General features: G+C 38.5%; 1 protein-coding gene and 1 long non-coding RNA gene across 6 annotated transcripts in view; one reads left to right on the top strand and one right to left on the bottom strand.

Moving 5' to 3' along the window:
* Positions 1 to 1,150: 1,150 nt before the first annotated feature.
* On the top strand, positions 1,151 to 26,415 carry LOC128701529 (uncharacterized). Its single transcript, XR_008408942.2, has 2 exons — positions 1,151 to 1,224; positions 21,128 to 26,415. It is a non-coding gene; the product is annotated as an uncharacterized lncRNA (long non-coding RNA).
* The window catches only part of LOC128701528 (protein Shroom), a 942,770-nt gene continuing 935,471 nt past the window's right edge, over positions 19,117 to 26,415 (bottom strand). For all 5 annotated transcript variants that reach the window (XM_053795246.2, XM_053795245.2, XM_070101538.1 and 2 more), the window contains one exon: positions 19,117 to 20,823. In XM_053795246.2, coding sequence (XP_053651221.1) covers positions 20,653 to 20,823 — 171 coding nt within the window. In that variant the 3' untranslated portion in view covers positions 19,117 to 20,652. The remainder of the gene's footprint in view (positions 20,824 to 26,415) is intronic.

The raw sequence follows: 26,415 nt of genomic DNA, 5'->3' as shown, positions 1-26,415 counted from the left end.
GGTTTTATACATATTTATTTATGATGAACTAGGATGTTGTCTGACTGTAGTTTAAAATCTTAAGAATAAGAAGGTAATAACAATAATCTATAAATTCAGGAATTTACAATAAATACAAGGTAACTGAATATCGTATTAGTTAAAACCATATATCATGAACTAACACAATATTCAGGTCTCTTGTATTCATTATAAATATTTATATTTGTATCTACACTCACCCAAGTGACTGTGAATTAAATTACTCATTTTGTTATTAAATTAGACTTAAGTTTGTCTGAAATGTTCTACATATATAGTGACTTTCAGATTCAGGAAGGATATAGGAAAGTACTGGTTTGGTAATAGAGTTGTGGATGAGTGGAACAAACTCCCGAGTACAGTTATAGAGGCCAGAACGTTGTGTAGCTTTAAAAATAGGTTGGATAAATACATGAGTAGATGTGGGTGGGTGTGAGTTAGACCTGATAGCTTGTGCTACCAGGTCGGTTGCCGTGTTCCTCCCTTAAGTCAATGTGACCTGACCTGACTAGGTTGGGTGCATTGGCTTAAGCCGGTAGGAGACTTGGACCTGCCTCGCATGGGCCAGTAGGCCTTCTGCAGTGTTCCTTCGTTCTTATGTTCTTATGTTTACGTAAATGTTATTTATCTTGTACAAACATTGTATTATGCTGAAATAAACTTCTGTTATTATTATTATTATTATTATTATTATTATTATTATTATTATTATTATTATTATTATTATTATTATTATTATTTTTATTATTATTTTTTTATTTTTATTATTATTATTATTATTATTATTATTATTATTATTATTATTATTATTATGTTTAAGGTATCAATTGATCTATGTATTTCATAAATTTAAGCGTGATATATTTAATAAATAATTAAATAAACATGTCCCTAAGTGCTGAAATGTTTATTACTTTAATTCTCAGCAAAATTCGTAATATTAAATAATAACAATTACATTTATAAAACAAGAATGTATTATGTGCAAAAAATCCGATCCCCAAAAAAGTTTGAATTTTTTTTTTTTACCATTTAAAATATACACAAAATAAATAATTACCACTTTATAGTGTCAAAAACTAATTATACATAATTTAAGCACTTATTTCCCTAATAAAAATTTCCAACAGGTTAATTTTGATTATTAAAGAATAATGTTAATAGTTGAGCCTCGGTGCTGTACCAAGCTTCCTGAGGGTGAAGGTCAGTATTATTTTGTACTTATCTTAATAATTCTGTACTTTTGTAGTATTTGTGAAGGTAAGTCTTTAAGTACACACTAATTACTCCATGTTAGGTCAGGTAAGCACATGTGACATTGTATATTACACGAGTTTTAGCTAGAATATTTGCTCTCTGGGAGGACTTCTTGGTGTAGGTGAAGGGTTCTTGCTGCGAGGAAGTAGAGCTGTGTTGTTTCTTACCGATGATTATCTCTCATTCCCGGGTGTTGTATGACCCATACGAGTTTAACTCTCCCTCTTGAATATAATACACGTGGGTGTCTTGATGCCGCTGATGGAGCCTAATGGAAATTTGACCTCAGTGGAAGTCAGTTTGTTTTTAATAATAATAATAATATCTTTATTTACTACAAGTACATGTACAAGGTATAAAGACCATAACTGACATCAATGACATACTACTATATAGAAAGCCGCTTGTTATGTAGAGCATTTCCCGCAAATTAGGTCAGTTTTGTCCCAGGATGCGACCCACACCAGTCCACTAACACCCAGGTACCTATTTTATACTGATGGGTGAACATAGACAACCGGTGTAAGGAAACACGTTGAATGTTTCCACCCCTTTGCAGGGAATCGAACCCGGACCCTCGCCGTGTGAAGCGAGAGCTTTTGCCACCATGCCACAGGGCACCGTGGCCCAGTTTATTTTGGGTAATGTACATGCATCTTAACATGTAAGTCATTTATAATACATAATTTAAAATTGTGTAATTGTACCTAAATAATCTGACTTTCATAAATTTTGTATTAGTTTTTTTCCAAGGACCCCAATGGAAATAAGTCACTGTGTGTGGCTTTTTGGGTTATCCTAGGGTAATTTAGGCACAGGTACACATAAGTACAATTATCATACATATCTGTAAATTACTTAGGATAACCCAAAAATAGTCAAAGTGAATCATTTCCATTGGCTCCTTGTAAATCTTATTACTTAAATCTTAAAAGTTACAACAGTTAAGTAATTCAACTGTGTAAAAATCAGTTGCAATAAGGTAAACTGAGTTAGTTACATTAACATTAAAGAGAGGATTAGCTTAAAATAATAGGTACAGTGGTACCCCAAGTTTCAAACAGCTCCCAACTCGAACAATTATTTAAGTGTATTGTTGTAAGTGCTTTTGTAAGTGTATTTTTGGGGGTCTGAAACAGACCAATCTAATTTACATTGTTCCTTGTGTGGACAAATTTGTTCGGTAACGGCTCTTGAACAGCCTTCTGGAACGAATTATGGCCTAAACTCGGGGTACCACTGTACATGAATGTTCTAGAGCTGTAAACTTGCAGCACAGGTGTTTAATCAGCATGCCAGCAGACCTAAATAATATTCACCCAGTCCAGCAGTTCTTTTTTAAGATATGATTTGTTGGGATTTTTAACCCAGAGGGTTAGCCACCCACATTAACCCAAGAAAGTCAGTTCATCATTGAGGACTGTCTTGTCTTTTTAGGGTTATCCTAGGTAAGTTACACTATGTATGATAATTGTACTTATGTGTACCAGTAGCTAAATAAACTTACTGTTGTGGTCCTTCAGTCTTGTCAGTCCAAGATGCCACCCACACCAGTCAGCTAACACCCAAGTACTGCACCTACTTACAGCTAGGTGTACAGGGTTAGCAGGTGTAAGGAGACATGCCCAGTGTGTCCACCCTTGCCAGGGATTAAACCAATGTTATACAGTGTATGAGGTGAGAGCATTGCCTAATCAAGCCACAAACTACAGGAAACTACTTGCTGGACTTAAGTCTTGCAAACAAGGAATCTGATAAGTATTCTTGAGTTTAACAAAGAACGAGTACACTGAGAGACAGCACAATAAGTGTCCAGAGCCCAAGACTGCTCAACTGCTTCCCAGCATAAATAAAGGGGATTACCAATAGACCCTTGAACAGGCACCTAAAATCAGTACCTGACCAGCTAGGTTGTGGTTCATACGTCAGTTTTCATGCGGCCAGCAGTAACAGCCTGGTTGATCAGACCCTGATCCACAACGAGGCCTGGTCTCAGACCGGGCCGCAGGGGCATTGACCCCCAAAGCCCTCTCCAAGTATACCTGTATATAGGTACGTAGTAGGTTGGTAGACAGCAACCGCCCAGATAGGTACTACCATCCTGCCAAGCGAGTGTAAGACGGAAGCCTGTACATAATTGTTTTACATGATGGTAGGATTGCTGATGTCTCTTTTTGTCTCATAAACATGCAAGGCTTCAGAGGTACATCTTGCTACTTATACTTACACTTAGGTCACACTACACATGCATGTACCAGCATATATATACACACCCCTCTGGGTTTTCTTTTATTTTTCTTACTAGTTCTAGCAGAACAGAGTTCTTCCTCTGTAAGACATGCGTGTCATAAGAGGCGACTAAAATGCTGGGAGCAAGGGGCTATTAACCCCTTCTCCTGTATCCCACTGCCTCAGTGGGATACAGGCAGTTTGTTGAAAGAAGAAGCAGCTGTATGACCTGCACAAACTAAAATCACTGTACAAGTGAGAGTGATAATGTTAGACAATCTCATGTTAAAGGAGCACAGTTGTGTCATCATCACAGATGTAAGGAAATTGATAAGTTGGATAACGAGGACTTTGAAAACAAGAGATGCCAAGCCAGTGACGACACTTTAGATCACTTGTTCTTTCTAGGTTTGATTATTGATGTCTTAATGGGTCCCCAAGGCAGGGAAAATTGCAGAACTGGAAAATGTATAGAGAACCTTCACAGCTTGTTTAAACTCAGTCATGTGCTTAAATTACTGGCAGTACCAAAAATCCTTCAAACTGATGCTTAGAATGTAGGCAAGAAAGATACATGATAAGCTACACCTGGAGGGATTGGTCCTAAATCTGTAAACCAAAATCACTACATATAAACCACAAGAGGCTTAACAGATAGTGCATCATATCTCCATTGAAGAACAGTTGAGTAATGAATATATTGAGAGCACTCAGTAAGTGTACAGAGACCATCACTCTTCAACACCCTTTCTTTATTCATAATGGGGATTACAAACAGACCCCAGGTTATTTTTAAGAGGGAAATTGACAGATTCCTTAAATCAGTTCCTGATCAGCCGGGCTGTCGTGCATATGATGGACTGAGGACAGCATCCAGGTGGTCCACTCTGAGAGTGGACCTTGCAGGTGGTGACTTCTAAAAGTAACTACAGGTAAATTACAAGTACAGTAAATCCTCCATATAACAAACTTAAGAAATACACAACAAAATCCATTGAGTTAATCGATTTGGAAATGCTGGACAGAGTCCGTTGGTTGTAGAATTGTCCATTGTTGTTACAATCATGGCTAAAACAATCTCTTCTCTATCCACTACAATTTTCATTATGGTCCACCCACTCACCCCATTACTCTGTTATATGGGTTTACTGTGCTATACAACCTCTCTTCACTTAGTGACGTACTCGTTTACTGACGACTCAGACTTATGACAGGCTCTCTGACCAGTATGCATACCTAAATAATGTACAGTGGTACCTTGACTTACAAGTGCCCCAACTTACGAGTTTTCCGAGTTACAAGCTGTCACTCAGTCAATTTTTTTGCTGTGAGTTGCAAGCCAAAATCCAAGTTATGAGCGACCTTCAGATATGCCACCAATCTCAGGAGAGAGGAAATATAAAAGACCTCGAAAATAACCAATGTGTAACATCCTTTCAATTTTGATACCACTGGTAGTGTCATCCTGCCAGAATGTTCTATAATGTATGCCCTAAGTGGAGAGAAACAATTCTGGAATATGTAATACATGTTCGGCAGGCTGGCTGGTTGGGTGGGTGGGAGGCTGGCTGGCTAGCTGGCTGATTTGCTTTGGCTGTCTCTATCTCCTTCTGTCTGTCTGTATTATCTGTCTCTGTCTATATCTATCTGTCTCTATCTCTGCCTGTGTCTGTCTCAGTCTATATCTGTCTGTATCTCGCAGGTACACACAGATACAGTTATACATAGTGTAAATTACCTAGGATAACCCAAAGTGCTATACTATGCTTGTAGATATAAGGCATAATAAGCATGACTGGCAAGTAATACACATTTTCACTTGTTCGGGAATCAGACGTGACTGACTCTGCATCATGTGTAATACCTGTTGGTTTATGAGCAGCTCTCTCTCTGAGACAGAGACAAATAGAGAGACAGGAAGACAGAAACACAGGCAGACAGAAAGACAGATAAGCAGAGACAAAGATAAACATAGACAGAGCTAGACAAATAGACAGAAACAGATACATGTTTATGTGTAACAGTGAAAAATAAAGCCAAGGCAGTGCACGATCGTCAGATGTCACTCCACTAGTGTCACTCCACTGGCAGTGGAGTGACACTCATCTTACACCTTGCTTCAAGGAGTTTCATATATCCTCCAGCATTTCTAAAATATTGCTGGGGCTTGGCAAAAAAGGCAAAAATCATTTATTTATAAATGCATTTTTCTTGTATAAAAATCCACAACAAAAAAATGGGGGTGTTTTTTAGGGGCTGGAATGGATTAATGGCATTTCAATTAATTTCAGTGAGGAAAATTGATTTGATATACAAGCAAATTGAGTTATGAGCTGGGTCACAGAACGAATTAAACTCGTAAGTCAGGGTACCACTATACATGTATATTAGAACTGATTTCCTTTATTCTGTTTATTACAATATAGTACAGTACACTATTGTATAAACATTTAAAAATGTACCAGAAATGTTATAAATGGTGCAAAGGTGACATTAAAACAATATGAAAGATGGTCGACACAGACCCACTACCATTATAGTATGCTCCTCACTTAGCGACGAATTCATTTACTAATGTAGCCTTAGCAATGAAATTCTGTCGTTAAGTGAGGAGAGGCTGTATATTATTTATTATTATTATATTAGAATGTATAATAATGATTAAACACATGTTGTGTCATACATGCAAAGCCCATAGTTATGCAGTGTGATACTGTATCTGTAATATCAATGCAATATGAATCCCAGGTATTGCAATACATAATAGGGCATGTTCAGCTAGCAGTAAATTTGTCTAAGTTAGTTGGATGTTGTGGGTCACATTCTAGGGGAGGTCCTCGGTTTGGCTTTGTTGAGTTATTCTTGGTTAATTATTTTATTTTATTATCACACTGGCCGATTCCCACCAAGGCAGGGTGGCCCGAAAAAGAAAAACTTTCACCATCATTCACTCCATCACTGTCTTGCCAGAAGGGTGCTTTACACTACAGTTTTTAAACTGCAACATTAACACCCCTCCTTCAGAGTGCAGGCACTGTACTTCCCATCTCCAGGACTCAAGTCCGGCCTACCGGTTTAACATAAGAACATAAAGGAGGAACACTGCAGCAGGCCTGTTGGCCCATACTAGGCAGGTCCTTTACAATTCATCCCACTAACAAACATTTGATCAACCCAATTTTCAATGCTACCCAAGAAATAAGCTCTTATGTGCAAGTCCCACTCAAATCCAACCCCTCCCACTCATGTACTTATCTCTGAACCCCTTCATAAATGTTACTTTGCTCACACTCCAACAGCACGTCAAGTATTAAAAACCATTTGTCTCCATTCACTCCTATCAAACACGCTCACGCATGCCTGCTGGAAGTCCAAGCCCCTCGCACACAAAACCTCCTTTACCCCCTCCCTCCAACCTTTCCTAGGCTGATCCCTACCCTGCCTTCCTTCCACTACAGACTGATACACTCTTGAAGTCACTCTGTTTCGCTCCATTCTCTCTACATGTCCGAACCACCTCAACAACCCTTCCTCAGCCCTCTGGACAACAGTTTTGGTAATCCCGCACCTCCTCCTAACTTCCAAACTATGAATTCTCTGCATTATATTCAAACCACACATTGCCCTCAGACACGACATCACTGCCTCCAGCCTTCTCCTCGCTGCAACATTCATCACCCATGCTTCACACCCATATAAGAGCGTTGGTAAAACTATACTCTCATACATTCCCCTCTTTGCCTCCAAGGACAAAGTTCTTTGTTTCCACAGACTCCTAAGTGCACCACTCACCCTTTTCCCCTCATCAATTCTATGATTCACCTCATCTTTCATAGACCCATCCGCTGAAACGTCCACTCCCAAATATCTGAATACATTCACCTCCTCCATACTCTCTCCCTCCAATCTGATATCCAATCTTTCATCACCTAATCTTTTTGTTATCCTCATAACCTTACTCTTTCCTGTATTCACTTTTAATTTTCTTCTTTTGCACACCCTACCAAATTCATCCACCAATCTCTGCAACTTCTCTTCAGAATCTCCCAAGAGCACAGTGTCATCAGCAAAGAGCAACTGTGACAACTCCCACTTTATGTGTGATTCTTTATCTTTTAACTCCACGCCTCTTGCCAAGACCCTCGCATTTACTTCTCTTACAACCCCATCTATAAATATATTAAACAACCACGGTGACATCACACATACTTGTTTAAGGCCTACTTTTACTGGGAAATAATTTCCCTCTTTCCTACATACTCTAACTTGAGCCTCACTATCCTCGTAAAAACTCTTCACTGCTTTCAGTAACCTACCTCCTACACCATACACCTGCAACATCTGCCACATTGCCCCCCTATCCACCCTGTCATACACCTTTTCCAAATCTATAAATGCCACAAAGACCTCTTTAGCCTTATCTAAATACTGTTCACTTATATGTTTCACTGTAAACACCTGGTCCACACACCCCTTACCTTTCCTAAAGCCTCCTTGTTCATCTGCTATCCTATTCTCCGTCTTACTCTTAATTCTTTCAATAATAACTCTACCATACACTTTACCAGGTATACTCAACAGACTTATCCCCCTATAATTTTTGCACTCTCTTTTGTCCCCTTTGCCTTTATATAAAGGAACTATGCATGCTCTCTGCCAATCCCTAGGTACCTTACCCTCTTCCATACATTTATTAACCCTTTCAGGGTCCGTCCCGTAGATCTACGGCTTTACGTTCAGGGTCCAAACCGTAGATCTACGCCATGAGCTCAGCTCACTCTGATAAACTGTGAGTGGTACATTTGGGCCTAGATATGAGAGAATACATCTATGTGGTATGTGTGCACCACATAAAACAGATCCTGCAGCACACTGTGTATAATGAGAGAAAAAAAATGAAATCATGATTTTTCGATTAAAACAGCAACTTTGCAGTGTTTTTTCGTATGTTTTTTATAGTTGTATTTGCGATTTCTTGGTCTCATTTGATAGAATGGAAGACATATTACAGAAATAGAGATGATTTTGATTGGTTTTAGCACTGGAAATGGCTTGAAACTGAGCTCAAAGTAGCAGAAATGTTAAATTTTTGCCGATATTCAAGAGTAAACAAACGACCTCACACGTCTAATACACGTCAGCTGGTGGGTCTAATATACATTCACAAATATGGTGATGATATTTATACAATTATTACAGTATTGCATAACAGTAAATCTTCTATTTTTTGGTGTGAATAAAAATTCATTATGTGAATAAAAAATCAAAATGGAATTTATTTGTAAAGCCTCAAAACATAACTAATGAACAGAGGAAATGTTAGTTTAGTGCCAGGAATGCCTACATTGTTTATTCTGGACCCTATTTTGAAATTGGAATATTTTGAACTTTGTGTTAAATTGGCCAAATTAACAATTTCCGATCACTTTATTTTGTAGTTGAAACAGTTGACTTGGCGATTTCTTGTGCTCAATCGATAGAATAGAAGTAATACTAGTGAAATAGCTAAGAATTTGGTTGACTGGAATAATGTAATTGGCCTAAAATGGGAGTCAAAGTCGGCAAAATCGCCGATTCGTAAATATCGCTGACACATCAAAATTCGCGAGAGCATAATTTCGTCAATTTCATAAGAAAAAATAACAATTTTTTTTTTTTAAATTCTTGGACACTGGTGCGTGACTCCAGATTTGGGCCTTGGACCCTGAAAGGGTTAAATAATTGCACCAACCACTCCAAAACTATATCCCCACCTGCTTTTAACATTTCTATCTTTATCCCATCAATCCCGGCTGCCTTACCCCCTTTCATTTTACCTACTGCCTCACGAACTTCCCCCACACTCACAACTGGCTCTTCTCACTCCTACAAGATGTTATTCCTCCTTGCCCTATACACGAAATCACAGCTTCCCTATCTTCATCAACATTTAACAATTCCTCAAAATATTCCCTCCATCTTCCCAATACCTCTAACTCTCCATTTAATAACTCTCCTCTCCTATTTTTAACTGACAAATCCATTTGTTCTCTAGGCTTCCTTAACTTGTTAATCTCACTCCAAAACTTTTTCTTATTTTCAACAAAATTTGTTGATAACATCTCACCCACTCTCTCATTTCTTGGTTAATATCCCATTAATAATAATAATAATAATAATCTTTATTTCTACAAGTACAGTGGACCCCCGGTTAACGATATTTTTTCACTCCAGAAGTATGTTCAGGTGCCAGTACTGACCAAATTTGTTCCCATAAGGAATATTGTGAAGTAGATAAGTCCATTTCAGACCCCCAAACATACACGTACAAAAGCACTTACATAAATACACTTACATAATTGGTCGCATTCGGAGGTGATCGTTATGCGGGGGTCCACTGTACATGTACAAGGTATACAGGCCTATCTGACATCAATGACATACCACTACCTAATAAGCCCCTTGTTATGCAGAGCATTTCAGGCAAATTAGGTTAATTTTGTCCCAGGATGCAACCCCCACCAGTCGACTAACACCCAGGTACCCATTTTACTAATGGGTGAACAATGAATAGCAGGTACTTCAAGGAAACTGGCTGCCTTGTTTGCAAGACTTACAGCATGGTTCTAAATGGTCAGTTTGAAGTCAGATTTCACCCCAAGGATATCAACTTCTTCGCCAGGTACCGACACACTCCCATTCATACTTACTACTTCACTGGCATTACCATCATGGTGCCTAAAGACCATTATCATTTGTGTTTTCTCAGGTGCAAATGTTACTTGCCATCAGTTTCCCCAAGCTGATATAGCTCTTAGCTGGTGATGTAGCTTAGAGCAGCTGGCATTTCTTCTCTTGGATAAGTAAATGTCAGAGTACAGTCATCTTTATATGCATGGGATTCTGGGATGAGATGAAGAAGGTCATTGAAGTATACACTCCATAACAATGGTCCCAGCACACTTCCTTGTGGAACACTTGCCCCAATAGGATGTCTTGTTGATTCCATTAGATTCCCTTAGAGATCTACCATGAAGGTAATCACTGAGGAGACATAGCATAGAGCCTACAATTCCCAGTGCTTGCAGTTTTGCCAAGAGGCCCTGGTGCTGCACTCAGTTGAAAGCACCAGCAAGGGTGATATTAAAGTAATATCAAAGATGGTTGACTTAAACCCACTGCCATTATGGTATGCTCCGCGTTTAGCAACGAATTCATTTACCGTTGTATTAGGAACTGAACTCCGTCGTTAAGTGAGGAGATGCTGTATAACAGAAGATAATTCTATTAGACAATTAAGTATGTGTGTGTTCAGTAACCAAAGAGTAGGTTGGCAGATACCAACCATCCAAAGATGTAGGTTACTAAGGTTTTAAAAATGTGTTAAATATGCTAAACAATTCTTTCAGTTATAAATATGTTAAAAACTATATGTTCATATCCTCACTACTTATAATCATAATTCAACTTTAAAGAAAAAGTTGTCTGCTATGCTTGCAACACCTTAATTTGTTGTTTGTATACCTTTAATAGCCATAAACATAAGCAAATAATAATTATTGCCATTATAGTCTGCAGTTAGGCTTAAACTTGCCTGAAATGCTCTACGTAGCTATGGACTTTCTGCATACACAATCAAATGTCACCCATCTCTGTAGAAACATTGTATTATGTGGAAATAAATCTTTGACTTTGACTGTCATCCTGCCATGTGAATGTGAAATACATCCCTGCCAAACAATGCTTTTACAAGTTTGCTGATCTTTTCCTTCTATCTTGTGTACACATAAGATGGAAAATAAATCTTACAAACCTGTACAGTACTTACATTTAGTGTGCTACTACTATATACAGTGGACCCCCACATAGCGACCTTAATCCGTGCAAGAGGGCTGGCTGTTATGCGAAATGTTCGGTATGCGAATGAATTTTCCCCATAAGAAATAATGGAAATCAAATTAATCCGTGCAAGACACCCAAAAGTATGAAAAAAAATTTTTACCACATGAAATATACATTTTCCTACACACAATGAGAAGGATACATGCACAATAGTAGAGTAGTACATGCACAATATATATTGTGCATGTACTACTCTACTAAATGAAGAATAAATGACACTTACCTTTATTGAAGATGCAGCAATGACTGATGAGACACTGTGTCCTGGGAGTGCCTTTTCCTCCTGAGTACTGTAGGTCCTGTTTGGTATTTTCTTCCAGAACAGGCCTTATCACACTGTGTATGCCACTACGATTCTTAAATCTCTCAAACCAACCTTTGCTGGCTCTAAATTCACCAATATGAGCACTAGTTCCAGGCATTTTCCCTGTTCACCTGGGTGTTAGTCGACTGGTGTGGGTTGCATCCTGGGAGACAAGATTAAGGACCCCAATGGAAATAAGTTAGACAGTCTTCGATGACACTGACTTTTTTGGGTTATCCTGGGTGGCAAATCCTCTGGGGTTAATTGTTTCTTGGTATTCTCAATAAGCCACACCAACAACGGTGGTACAGCAGCTGACGGTGGTACAGCAGCAACAGACGATGCTACAGCAGCAACAGACGATGCTACAGCAGCAGCAGACGATGCTACAGCAGCAACTGACGATGTTACAGCAGTAGCAGACGATGCTACAGCAGCAGCAGCAGACGATGCTACAGCAGCAGCAGCAGCTGATGGTGGTACAGCAGCAACAGACGATGCTACAGCAGCAACAGACGATGCTACAGCAGCAGCAGACGATGCTACAGCAGCAACTGACGATGTTACAGCAGCAGCAGACGATGCTACAGCAGCAGCAGCAACAGACGATGCTACAGCAGCAGCAGCAGCTGACGGTGGTACAGCAGCAACAGACGATGCTACAGCAGCAACAGACGATGCTACAGCAGCAGCAGACGATACTACAGCAGCAGCAGACGATGCTACAGCAGCAGCAGACGATGCTATAGCAGCAGCATATGATGCTACAGCAGCAGCAGACGGTACTACAGCAGCAGCAGCAGCTGACGGTGGTACAGCAGCAGCAGCAGCAGCTGACGGTGGTACAGCAGCAGCAGCTGACAGTGCAGCAGCAGCTGACGGTGGTACAGCAGCAGCAGCAGCAGCTGACGGTGGTACAGCAGCAGCAGCTGACAGTGCAGCAGCAGCTGACGGTGGTACAGCAGCAGCAGCAGCTGTACCACCAATAGTAGCGATGGTTGATTGGGGTTTATTATATAACCTGGCCAGCTCGGAGACACGCACTCCACTTTCATACTTATCAATGATCTTTTTCTTCATCTCCATAGTAATTCTCACCCTTATTGCTGTAGGGTTGGCACTAGAAGCTTTCTTGGGGCCCATGGTCACTTACTTTCCAGAAAAAATCACCAAAAACACTGTAATAATACGAAATGTTCCGATTGTATGCTTGGATGTTACCGCGGAGGCTGGCTGGTAAACAATGCCACCGGCAGAACATGTGAGCGTGGCTCAGGCCGCACATTGGACGCGTCTCGGACGAAGGGCGTTGAGCGGGTTTTTGGGCGGTATGTGAGGCAAAATTTTTGCGATCAAAGCGTCCGGTATGCGGATTGTACGGTATGCGGTGCATCCGGTATGCGGGGGTCCACTGTACTTTCCTGTGTGTTAATGCTTTACTGTAGTTTTTTTTTTTTATTTCTAATATATTTCCTATCTTATTGAGGAAGTCAATTCTGAGATACGGTCGTGAGTGTGATAGTCCCTGAAATCCTTAGCTGGTAACCAGAAACAAGGGCCAGAAATAGGCTACTGTCCTGTTTAAGGCAGGGTCTGCTCACCTGCCTGTTCCCACTCATGTATTTTAACTAACCTATTTTTAAAGTTATAATACTCTGCTCTGTAATTCTATTTGGCAGTTTACCTCCCTCAGTTGTAACTCTTTATTACCAAACCAGTGCTTTTCCAGCCCATCTTCACACCATACATGATGTGTACACAGATTTGAACTTTGCCTTTGCTTACTCACTGTGCTACCATACATATTACAACTTAATTTGCTTATTTGTGGTGAAAAATATGCTTTTATAGGTTTATGATCCCTGAATGGAATACTGCAATAAGATTTCTTGTAAAAATCAGTATTAATGAGAGATTTAGTCTCTAAAATAAAATGAACCCAAATCCAAATTTTTTTTATGCAGTTATAACTTTGTATTCAAGTTTCATAGGACATCTAGGAATGTAATCCTCTGTGGATTTGTATGGACAACTGTACTGATATTTCAGATTTGAGACACCCTTAATGTTCTCTATTTCAGTAAATCCACTCATAATGCATGACTATTTCTTCTGTTATGTACACAAACTACTGATCTTACTACTGACTTTTGTGGAACCCAACTCATCACACTTGCCCATTCCAACATCTCTTCTTGGACAATAATGCATTGCTTCCCTCCCTTTAAATATTCCTTGATCCACTGTAGTCCTTTTCTTTTTATTCTTGCCTGCTTCTGTAGCTTTTGTCCCAGTCTCTTGCACAGAACTGTGTTCAATACCTTTGTCCAAAAATATGTAATCCACCCCTCCCTCATCTGCCTAACTTTTGTTACCTTGTCATAGAACTCTAGTAGATTTTTGAGATAGGATTTACCATCTTTAAAGCCGTGCTGTTTATTGACTTATGTAGGATTTACCATCTTTAAGGCCATGCTGTCTATTGGTTTATGTATCTGCTCCTTTCTGGTGCTCCACTACTATTCTCTTGATAATACTCTCCATAACCTTACATATTATGCATGTCAGTGACACTGTCCTGTAATTTAATGCTACCTGTTTGTCCCCTTTTTTAAATATCAAGTCAGCATTTACTGTTTATTAGACCTCTAACAGCTGCCCTGTTTCACTTCAGTGTTGAAGATCACAAATAGTAGTTCACACATTTCTGCTTCTTATCTTGGAACCTGCAGACAAAAGTCATCTGGTTCCATCTCTTCGAAGAACAGTATCTAGCTCGCTAAGCAGTTTCTTCACCTCTTCTCCTATTGTGTATATTGTCCAGTGCTTGTTAATGCACTCTTCCTAATTATTAATAATGGGACACATTGTCAGTAAACTGGCCAGAGTGAGTGTTAAGTGGACCTAATATTTTTCTAATCTTTGTTCTATGTACTGTACTTGGAAAAACTTTCGGATTTGTCTTTGATTACTTTGCAACTTTAATATCATAGTCTTGTTTAGCTTTTAGCTTTTTTTAACCTCTTAATATGAATATTTTAATTTATTTTATGCCTATAGATTTCTATCTTCATCCTAAAAGATGTTCTAGTTTCCTGTTTGTTGATTTTGAATTATTTCTTAGATTTTTTGTTGTTAGCACATCGGCCATTTCCCACCAAGGCAGGGTGGCCCAAAAACAAAGAAACACTTTCATCATCATTCACTCCGTCACTGTCTTGTCAGAGGCATTCCTACGCTACTGTTAAAAAAACTGCAACATATCAGCACGCCTCCTTCATAGCGCAGGCACCATACTTCTCACCTACAGGACTTAAGTCTGGCTAACCGGTTTCCCTGAATCATGCTCCAGTAGCATGTCAAGTCATAAAACCCATTTGTCTCCACTGGCTCATATCTAACATGCACACACATGCTTACTGGAAGTCCAAGCCCCTCACACACAAAACATCCTTTACCCCCTCCCTCCAACCTTCCACTTCTGATTTGTATGCCCTCTAAGTCAATCTACACTGTTCCATCCTCTCTAAGTGTTTAAACCACCTCAGCAGCCCCTCCTCTGCCTTTAGAAAAATACTTTTAGAAACCCTGCACCTCCTAATCTCCAAGTTATGGATTCTCTGCACTATATTCACACCACACATTGCCTTCAGACATGACATCTCCACTGCTGCCAGCCTTTTTCTTGTTGCAACATTCACCACCCATACTTCACACCCATGTAAGAGCATTGTTACCACTACACTCTTTGCATCCATGGATAATGTTTCGGATTTTTATTTTTCTACAGGAGAAATTTAATTGCTGCTTAAAAATGTGTATAAAGAGTGAAAGAACACATACAAAGTCTGTATAGGAAGAATTTCTAGAAGAGTAAAATGTTGATTTTAGGTGTGATATACTGATCCTTGAATTTGGATAGGGACCAAGGAAGACTTCTTTTAAATGAAATTGTTATGGCTTTGAGAAACGATAACGTAATTTTAGGAATTTTAATTATAGCAAAAGAGAGAAATTGAAATGATGGATTTAAATTAATAAATTTAGATTTAGAAAGGATATAGGAAAATATTAAAATATTGGTTTAGCTTTAAAAATAGGTTAGCCAGATACACAAGTGAGTAGGGTTGGATTTCAGTAAGACCTGCCTAGTATGTGTTGCTAGGGTTGTTTTTGATGAGACATATGTACACTAAAGACATGTCTTGATCAGTCGTAATAGAGGCAGCTAAAACCACAGTATTTTTTTTTATCAGAGAGAGGCAGGTGCAACTCAGAAAAATGGGTCACTTGTCAGAAATGAGTTGGTGAGGTTTGAAATTGGTAAGACTGTGCCTAACATTAGCCCATTGCTATGTGTGCTCATTCTTTTGTCACCCAAGGCAGTGTTTTGGTGGGGCAGAATCACTTTGGCCACAGTACTGGAGATACTGAAACTCCCTGAGTTTTTGTGATTGTGTTAGAAGTTAGTCATTGAGACTTCCAGCACCAGTGTCTTAGTAAATCATTCTCCACAATCAGCTGTTCTGCTCCTTCCCACTTCATGATGTGATGTGTGTGCTACAGTGTTAGACACGTGCATTGTTTATATTATAGCTGCAGGCATTTGTGTGTTCTTTAACATGTTGGTCCATGATCTTGCTTGTTTCCCTTATGTATGTTTATTGAATCCCCCACATAGGAGCCTATACACACCAGTATTAGTTTCTCAAATATTGATGGGTTGGTCTAGCCAGGTACTTGATGATGGATGGCCATGGAAGTGGTTTCTACTTGAATATTGATGCCTACGAGTGCTGGAGAAAGAAGGATTTTGTACCTAATGGAAGATCCAATGTATGTTGTCATTGTTATATCTAATGTGTAGGGGGCACTTTCTACAATCAGAGATGAAGTATGATGGATACTAGCTTTACAGAGATGTGCAAGATACATTCACACTCCTTGAGAAAGCATGGGTAGAGATCCTCCAAGGCTCTTAAGGAAGAAACCAGTGGTGACACCCCATTAGTTCTGGCATCGTGGTGTAAATAGAAGTGAATGAGGTGATCTTTATTGGTGGGCTTCCTTAAAAATTTAAGAGTCAATACTTTCATTACTTGTGTATAAGGCATTCAAAAATGGTAGATGGTTGTCCCTCTCCTTCTCTAATGTGTATTTTATGGTTGGCTTGATGTTGAGGATGTTTTGCATATAGTCTCTCTTGATTATCATTATATCATCAATATAGTGTAGTTATGTAAAGATTGGAGATGTACTGCAGTGGGCTTACTGGCACATTTGAAGCAGATTCTTCTCTGTGGCATTTCTCAGAGCTCTGTTCTTGGACCCATATTGTTTACTGTTAATGGCTTAACTGTTGCGTACCCAGTGGGTTGATTATAATTTTTATTCTGACAGTACACAAGACTAATCTGGGTTCTAAAAGTAGAAGATGCAAAACTCTGCTTTAGTTCTCTTTTGGTGGATATTCAGCCTTGCATGACAAAAAGAAAATCGAAACCAAAGGAGGGTAGGACAATTTTGATTGTACCCACCTGAGGTTTTCCTTGACAGGGTCATGATTTTGCTGCCTTTGTAGTTCTGTCAGTTTGCAGCTGTGGAATTAGTGAGGGATCTGGGTGTTGGCTATGTCAGTCAAATTATTAAATCTTGCAGTTTTCACATTCATAATCTCAGTGAAGTCAAAATATCTTCATAAGCTGAGTTTTTTGGCCCGTATCCTTGTGTTTGTTTCCTTAAGGGGTGTCAGATTAAGCAAGTGACTAGTATTTAGGTGCAGTATTAGAGTGTATGGGCGGGCGCGGGTGTGCAAATAACAAGATGAATCAGTTGTAACGTTCACGAGGTCTCCCATTGCTTGGTTGCTAGTGCACTCGCCTCACACATTGTCTGTGGGTGGAAACATTGGGGCAATTCCTTAAGACCTGCTGTCCCTGTTCACCTAGCAGTAAATAGGTACCTGGGTGTTAGCCAACTGGTGTAGGTCACATCCTAGGAACAAAACCTGATTTGCCTGAAATGCTCTGCATAGAGTTTTTTTTTTTTTTTATAGTACGTCTCATTGATATCAGGTAGGTCTGTATAAATTGTACATGTGTACTTGTAAACAAAGGTTATTTTTATTCATGGGAGGAGCACCAAACTCATAGTTGATCATGATCATATGACTGGAGAAAAAATCAGGATAGATTTAAGAAAAGGCAAAAACATGTCCAGTTCCTTGAAGAGCTTCCCTGGAGGGAATGGGATCAGTATGGCAGGTAAAAAAAAAAAAAAAAAAGGTAGGTGTTGAGGCATTCATCGATATAACAGTGGATGCAAAGCTCTTTGAGACTGCTGAAGTGCTCTTGCCCTGAGGTTGGAGTTACCTTTTCCTTGTATCAACCCTAATTACCTCCCATTTTCTAGGAGCTGTGTGGCTCCTACGGGTTTAGTGTTTCCCCATGATGTAATGAATGAAAAATGAAGTGTAACTTAGTGATGCCAACACTTGTATGGATGCAAAGCTATGGTCAAACATTGCAGCCAGGAGGCAGAGAGAAGTGTGTAAATATTATGGAGAGAAGAATGATAGGAGTGAATGGAGACAAATGGTTTTTAATACTTGACGTGCTGTTGGAGTGTGAGCAAAGTAACATTTATGAAGGGATTCAGGGAAACCGGCAGGCCGGACTTGAGTCCTGGAGATGGGAAGTACAGTGCCTGCACTCTGAAGGAGGGGTGTTAATGTTGCAGTTTAAAAACTGTAGTGTAAAGCACCCTTCTGGCAAGACAGTGATGGAGTGAATGATGGTGAAAGTTTTTCTTTTTCGGGCCACCCTGCCTTGGTGGGAATCGGCCAGTGTGATAATAAATAAGAAAGTAAAATTAGGGACTAGCTTTGTGAAACTTGAAATTCAGTGGTTGTAGGTGTTGAGCATATTTAAGATTATGGGGTAAGGAAACAAATGGATGACCAGTAATTGCAATTGTGGTGGATAGAGAAGAGTGTTTTACCATGATCATAATGGCTATCTGTAACCAGTGGATTTTGTTTCAGAATTGTCATGTTTTCCTAAGTCTTAATCGAAGGTTTATTGAATCCTTGAAGGGCTTTAAGGTTCTGGCAGTATTAAGTACGATACCTTCACTTTTGGGTGGAGATATTGTGGCTTGATTCATTGTGTACTTGAAATTATAATTAGGGGGAAAGTGATAAACCCATAGGGGTTTTTACCTCAGACACTATACAAAAGGCACTCAGGTTTGACTGAGTGGGGGGTAAATAAAATTCCCTACATCAGGATACCCTACTTGAAGGGGATAATTCTGGAAAAGTGCAAATTCTTTTGATTCTGACATGGTAGGATGAAAAAAAAAGCATGACCTTTGACATGCCCTCTTGAGATTAGCACATACTGGTAGGGAATAATAGTCGGGTATAATACTCATTTTTATTTCTTCTAGGTAGAAGAATGATAGAATTTGGCATACATTATAAACAAGCACTACTGTACAACAGAACTGTTGCTTTGCAACTAGTCTTAAATGTATAAAACCAATAATTTCTTTTAAAGTTAGTAGATAGATATCAAGGAACAGGACGGTCTTTTGGCATCCATTAAACAACTAATATGTACAATGTGGCACTAATAATTCTTGCTGGGTCTACCCTGAATGTCCAGACTTCATTTAGTGGGCCAGCTGCCAGTGGGGGCATGATATATTTACTAATAAACAGTAAAATTATAATGGACTAATGAAGTATTCCATGATGGGTTGTGTTGCCCAACCTTCAAAACCATTTGGCTTATTATGTAGTTAAAGCGACAGTGTTAAGATAGGACTGCTGATAGTATATAAAAGATGAGCACAGCTGTGTGTGTACATGGGTACAAGCTTTCCTTAATAATTATTCATATAACTGAAAAAATTACCAAAACACACCAAGCATAAAAAGCATCACAGAATCAACAGTATACACAGAGATTACAAGGAATCATAATACAGCATGAAGTCAAACTAAACCCCTCAAGAAAAGCCATTATATGAATATCATAAAATGCCATGAGAAGATGGTTTTCTTCCAAATGGTACGAGGTGTTCTTCATGCATACAATATGTGTTTTACTTATAGGACATAATTAGTTCAAATTCACACTCTTCCTTGAATCCATAAGATGCAAGGAGAGTTGTGTTAACAGCAAACTCAATGTATTTTGAGTAAATACTGCCTTGATATTCATTGCACTGCCAGTATATTAACTTAATAGAAATAAGCCTCAAGAGTAAATATATTTAATAACAAAATTACACTGTATTTATGCCCATTTCTTGCAGAATTTAAGTGCCCACTAAATGTTCATGTTAGCTCTGCAAGACAGCAACAGTGCTGCTGCCGCCAATGCTAGTATCCTCAAATATAAACTCTGGCTACAATATACAGTTCTTTATGTGCTGCATCCAATTCTCTCATTTAACTTTCGCACATAAATAAATATTTGAAAAATCACAAGTCACAGTAACATAAATATGATGCCATTCATAAAATGCCAGCAGAAAGGTTCATCCCACATCACTTTACAACTCTGTATATAATGAAATACTGGCTTAGTAGATATAAAATATATTATGCCATTATCTTGTTATAGTAATACAAAATACCTGATTTTTATAAAAACGTGTTCATAATCTATACTGTATAAACTATCTTCAGTTGTCTGCATGATCCTTTGTATCACTAAAGTTTGGAAAGTTTTTTTATTCTGAATATTAAGTGACATATCTTCAGTTGCCTTTAGAATTATACTCTTGTTATTGTACATTAGTCCCATGCAGAATTCTAACCTCATCATGTTCAAATGATTTTATAACTCATTACCAACTTGTGTAATCACTACACTTGGCATGATAGATTTCAAAGTACCATACATATAAATGAAAGCTGTGTATTTGGACACTTTCCACTACTCTCATGTTCACGGGTTCTTAAACATCGTTTCTCGTAAGGCCTGCTGCTGTTCTTCCCCCAGCTTTATCTTGTCGTCTATTTCTCTTGCATCCATTATAAGCTTTGCCTTCATCTTGATGAAGTGGTCATAGTCAGCATACTGATCCTCTGTTAAATACTGGTTTAGCACCTTGGAAACCTGCAAATAAAATATTTATATTAGTTATCAGAGTGGACAGGTCTGTAAAAAGCCATGTGGGGGGAGGAATGTAGTTGTTTGAAGAATTTGCAGAAAGCAAGTTTAAAGAAGAAAAAAAAAAACCTTCCCTTAAAGGGTTAATCGGGTACTGAAATTTGATATACAAGTCTGCTGTAGGTGTGACATCTTCCTGTATGGAACTGTTCTTAAGATATGTAATTTTTAAAATACAGGGTGTACCATGCTTATCCAACATATCTGTGCATAGTTATACCTTTGATTAACCATATATTGTCTTTTGCAGGCAAGCCCTTGAAGATTTGGATACAGTTCATATGGTACTGTTGCTCCTCAGAGATTACGTGTGGAAATTTTAACTCTATTCTTAGTCGAGGTTTCAAGAAACTTGGAGCTTTTGTTCATCTGTCCACCCAAGATGTGCCCCAGTTGTAAGAGTATGAAATATTAAGAAATTGGTTTACTGGCCTTTGAAAAACTTTTACACAATTCAGAAACTTGAAAATGGAAGGTTTTGGAAAATGTACTATGTGTTTTCCCATTTATTTCTTGATAAATGTGAAGATAACCTTCATTGTTATTGATAGATAAGGCCTATTTCCATATTAACCCTTTGTCAAAATGTAGATCTATGTTCCATTTTTCCTACCTTCAAATTTCGCATTATAGGTCTTAATATTCAGTGAGCACAGTACTAAAAAAAAAAAAAATACCTGGAACCACCAGCTAATGCAAACAGGGATTCACTAATGCTATGTCATATTAACACTCCTTTTAGGAGGCAAGTGATGTTAACCAAGAGTTTAGTAGCTCTAAGATGTATGTGGCCACAAGTGGTTGAGGACATACATAAAAAAAAAAAAAAATAGATAACCCATGTGCAACATTTGTGCCACATCCATTCAATTTTGACACCACTGGTAGTCATCCTGCCAGGATGTCCTATCACCTATGCCCCAAGAGAAAGTATTCTGCAATGTATGTTCGGCTGGGTGGGTGGGTGTCTGGCCAGCCTAGCTTATGAACCCGATAGTCAACTAGACTTTTGAACAGGTACTACACAGGTTGCAGAATCATCATATCTGCACAAGTGGAAACATACAACCATGGCCAAAATGTGTATTACTCACCTCAACTATGCTTATGCCTCGTATCAACAAGCACAGTTTAGCATTTTTTTTTTTGGGGGGGGGGGGAGGATCCGAGGTAATATACACTAACTACTTATGTGTACCTGTGCCTTAAATGTAATCATTCTGTTCAAGGGATGCCTGTCCTTCAAAAAATATATACCAAGCCAACATAATTGCTTGAATGACAGGCATTCCTTTAATAGAATCAAGGACTAAGTAACTATACACACAAGTACAGTTTTCATAGTGTAAATTACCCAAGATAACCCAAATAAAGCCTAAGTGCTATACTGTGATTGTAGATATAAGGCATATAAGCATTACTGTGGCAAGTAGTACACATTTTGGCTTGTTGTACATTTCCACTTGTACAGATATGACGATTCTTCAATTTGTGTAATACCTGTTCGAAAATCTAGCTTACGATCAGGTTCATGAGTGGCTCTCTATGAGAGAGACAGGTAGGTAGACAGCAATAGACAAAGACAGTTACTTTTGTGGGTGGAACAGTGAGAAAAAAAAATAGAAAACATGCCAAGGTTCACAGGGGGTAGTGTTGATGGTGCAGCTGTGTTGAGTGATGGCACCATAATTTCAAGTGCCACTCTGGCACTGCTTCAAGGTGTTTCTTATACTCCAGCACTTCTAAAGACATTGCTGGGACCTATAAATTTGTATATAAAAAATTTCTAGATAATAGTACGTGACTGAGGAAGGTGAACACGTTCACTTGTCAATGTGTTTGTGACTGGTTACTTAATACAGTGGAACCTCGGTTATCAATTCATTCCAGAAAGTCTGACGAAAACAGAAGCAAAATTTCCCATAAGAAATAATGTAAATCCAATTAATCTGTTCCAGACACCCAAAAATTAACAAAAAATACATTTTATAGAGAATAACTATAGCTTTACATACAGAAAACAATGAGAAATATAAAGGACTAATAAAATGGATAAATGAACATTCAACATCACTTTTACCTTTATTGAAGACTTGTTGGCGTATGGAAGACCCGAGGAGGAAGCGGTTATTGGCTGGAAGGGGAATCCCCCTCCATAAGGATTTCGAGTATCAAGTCCCTATCTGGGGTTACTTCTCTTCTTTGTCTTTTACTAGCACTGGACCCCTGTCGCATAAAAAAAAAAAAAAAAAATGTCCAGAGAGGTCTGTTTCTGGCATCTCTAAGATTTGCCTAAAATGGGATGAGGCACCGTCATTGAACGTGTTGCAGCAGCTTTGTTAGGGTGATATTTCTCTACAAAACTTTGCAACTCACTCCACTTTGCACACATCCTTAATCACTGAAGAAGGCACATTCTCCCCTCTCTTCCTCCTCCTCTGAAGCAATTTCCTCAGCTGCAATCTGTTGCTGTTCCAGTTGAAGGTGTTGCAGCTCTTCAGTGGTTAGCTCTTCCCTGTGGTCATCCACCAACTCTTTCACATCCAACCCTAAAGGACTTCCCCCAAAACCCAATGGTGGCTTATTTAGCAGTCGCACTCAAACAAGCACAAAAAACAATGATTACAAAATGTTTCAGATACACACAGTAATACTCACTTGACTAGAAACAAAGCCAGACTGACTCAGAACGCATGGGATGCTTTGTGTGGGTGAGGGAAGGCGGACACATTCGGTACAGCAGACCAATGAAAACCAAGGTGAACGAAAACTGGGACAAAATTTTGACAAGTCATCAAAAACCAGATTCCACTGTGTGTAAGAACAAAGATTGCCTCTATCACAAGATTACTATAAATTGTAATTATCAAAACAAAAAAAATCTGCAAGCAGCAGGACTTTGCCACATATCTTGATAATGCTAGTACTTAAAAAAAAAAAAAAATTAAACTATTCAGAGTGATAGCAGTAAACACGTAGATCTATATTTGGACAGTTAAAGGGTTAATGGTGCCAAACAGGACTACAAATTTGAACTGATAAGAATCCTGAAGATTTACTCCAAAAGTCCTTAAGTTGGGTAACATGCCAGAATTGTCATGCAATATTAAAGACAATAGTTCGAAGAAAGAGTAATCTCTTGGTTCAGTAATGTTTTGTGCAAATTTGTTCCCCAGTTATGTTTGAGAGTTCTTGAAGCCATATGTACAAGAGCACTTCCTGAAACACTACCTCAATATCAGGATCATTCAAGCCATCATTGTTATCCAACATAACGTGCAATTTAAATGCAGACCTATAATAATGTGTAGAGTACAAAACTCCAATGTATTCACAGTGAATAAACAGTTAACATTAAATACATTTTTCTAAAGCTTTTCAGATGGTTTTGTATTCTTTTCAAATGCATCTGCCTGCCAGTGAATAGATGCATGTTCTCTTAAACTCACTCCAATTCCCAAAATGCACTTTTCATCTCCATTCCAGTAACTAGTCAGAACAGACAGCTAGGCTGTGTGTTCTGACAGTCCTTATGGCATATTTAACCCCTTGACTGTCACAATCCCCAATCCTGAGGTGTCTCCTGGTGTCACAAAATATACAAAAAAAAAATGTTTTTTTCTTATGAAATGATAGAATCTTTTCCCAATTGTAATGACACCAAAAGAATGAAATTTGATGGAAAACTGATGGAATTACGCTCTCGCGAAGTTAGCAGCCTCGGCAATATTTACTAATCTGAGATTTCGCCCACATTGAGCCCTATTTTCAGCTAATTCCATTGTTCCAGTCGACCAAACTCATAGCTATTTCTTTAGAACTCCATTTTTTCTATCGATTGAGTATAAGAAACTGCCCATTTACCAATTTCAACTACCCAATAACGTGGTCAGAAATTTGCAATTTGGCCAATTTCACGAAAATTAATAAAAAATATGACAATTTCAAAATAGGGTCCAGAATGAACAATGCAGACATTCCTGGCTCTAAAATAACATTTTCTTTGTTCATCAGTCATGTCTCCAGGCCCCTCTGAAATTACTCTTGCTTTCTATTTTGAATTTTTATTCAAACAAGAAATAGAAGATTTACTGTTATGCAGACTACTGCAATATTGTAATAATTGTATAAATAATGTCAACCCATTCATGACTGCATATTAGAATGGCTACTTGGACATTTATTGGAAAATGACATCATTTGTTTACTTTTGACCATCGGCAAAAATCAAACAACTCCCCTACTTTGAGCTCCATTTCAAGGTTCTTTTCATAGTAAAATCAATCAAAATTACCTCTTTTTCTATAATATGTTTTCCATTCTATTAAATGAGACCAAGAAAACGAGAATACAACCATAAATACTATACTAAAATAGACCACAAAGTCGGCATTTTAATTAAAAAAAAAAACGGTAGGAGTTTTTTTTTTTTCTCATTATGCACTGCTTACTGCAAGATTTTTTTTAGATGGTGCACACTGACCACACAGACCCATTCTCTCACATGTGGGCCTACCAGCTTTCTCCTGCTTGATTTGAAGCCGCTAGAATTTATGAGTATATATACATCAAACACAGTGCTCGTAAGGCGTATACATACGACCTAAATAGTCAAAGGGTTAACCCTAAACTTATAACCAATGGGTGGAACATTAAGCAAATACTCTACAGCACAAAATCCTATTAACCTTATTCAAACATCTTTTACCATTACATAATATGTCCCGATGTTGGTAAAGGGTTTTTGATCCAAGGAACTGGAATTACCCTCTCCTTCCTCAGATCAATCCTAATTATCTACCACCCCAGCCTCTAATTCCCACAGGTTTAATACGTAATGATTCGAAATGTAATCAAATTTATTTTCCTTACCTCAGGGATCCTTGACCCAAAAGAATGGCCCTATCTTTCCCTTCCCTTGATCAAATCTGATTTCCTAATTCCCCATGTGCTGTATAAGTCCCTGTGTGTTGAGCACTTCCAATTATAGTATAAATGATCCCTCTTTTTGTACTAAAATGTGGGTTGAATATTTGTTTTGAGATTACCTGAAAGCATTGAAACTTAGCTATTTTAACACATCGGCCGATTCCCACCAAGGCGGGGTGGCCCGAAAAAGAAAAACTTTCTTCATTCACCCCATCACTGTCTTGTCAGAGGGGTGCTTTACACTACAGTTATAAAACTGCAATATTAACACCCCTCCTTCAGAGTGTAGACACTGTACTTCCCATCTCCAGGCAAAGTCCAGCCTGCTGGTTTCCCTGAATCCCTTCATAAATGTTGCTTTTTCTCACACTTTCAACAGTATGTCAAGTATTAAAAAACCATTTGTCTCCATTCACTCCTATCAAATACGCTCACGTACACTTGCTTGGAAATCCAAGCCCTCGCTTGGACTTCCAGCAAGCTTCAATAATTACAACTTAATCTCAACAATCCCCCCTAAAAAATGAAAACCTGATATTAAGCATATGTGCACCATAGTTTGTGTAATTTCATGAATATTGAAATGCTACATGCAATAGCCTCCTGAAA

This window comes from Cherax quadricarinatus, chromosome 78 (assembly GCF_038502225.1).
Source record: "Cherax quadricarinatus isolate ZL_2023a chromosome 78, ASM3850222v1, whole genome shotgun sequence".
NCBI lineage: Eukaryota > Metazoa > Arthropoda > Malacostraca > Decapoda > Parastacidae > Cherax > Cherax quadricarinatus.
The sequence above is the reverse complement of the archived record's forward strand: the minus strand, read 5'-3'. Positions and strand labels throughout refer to the sequence as shown.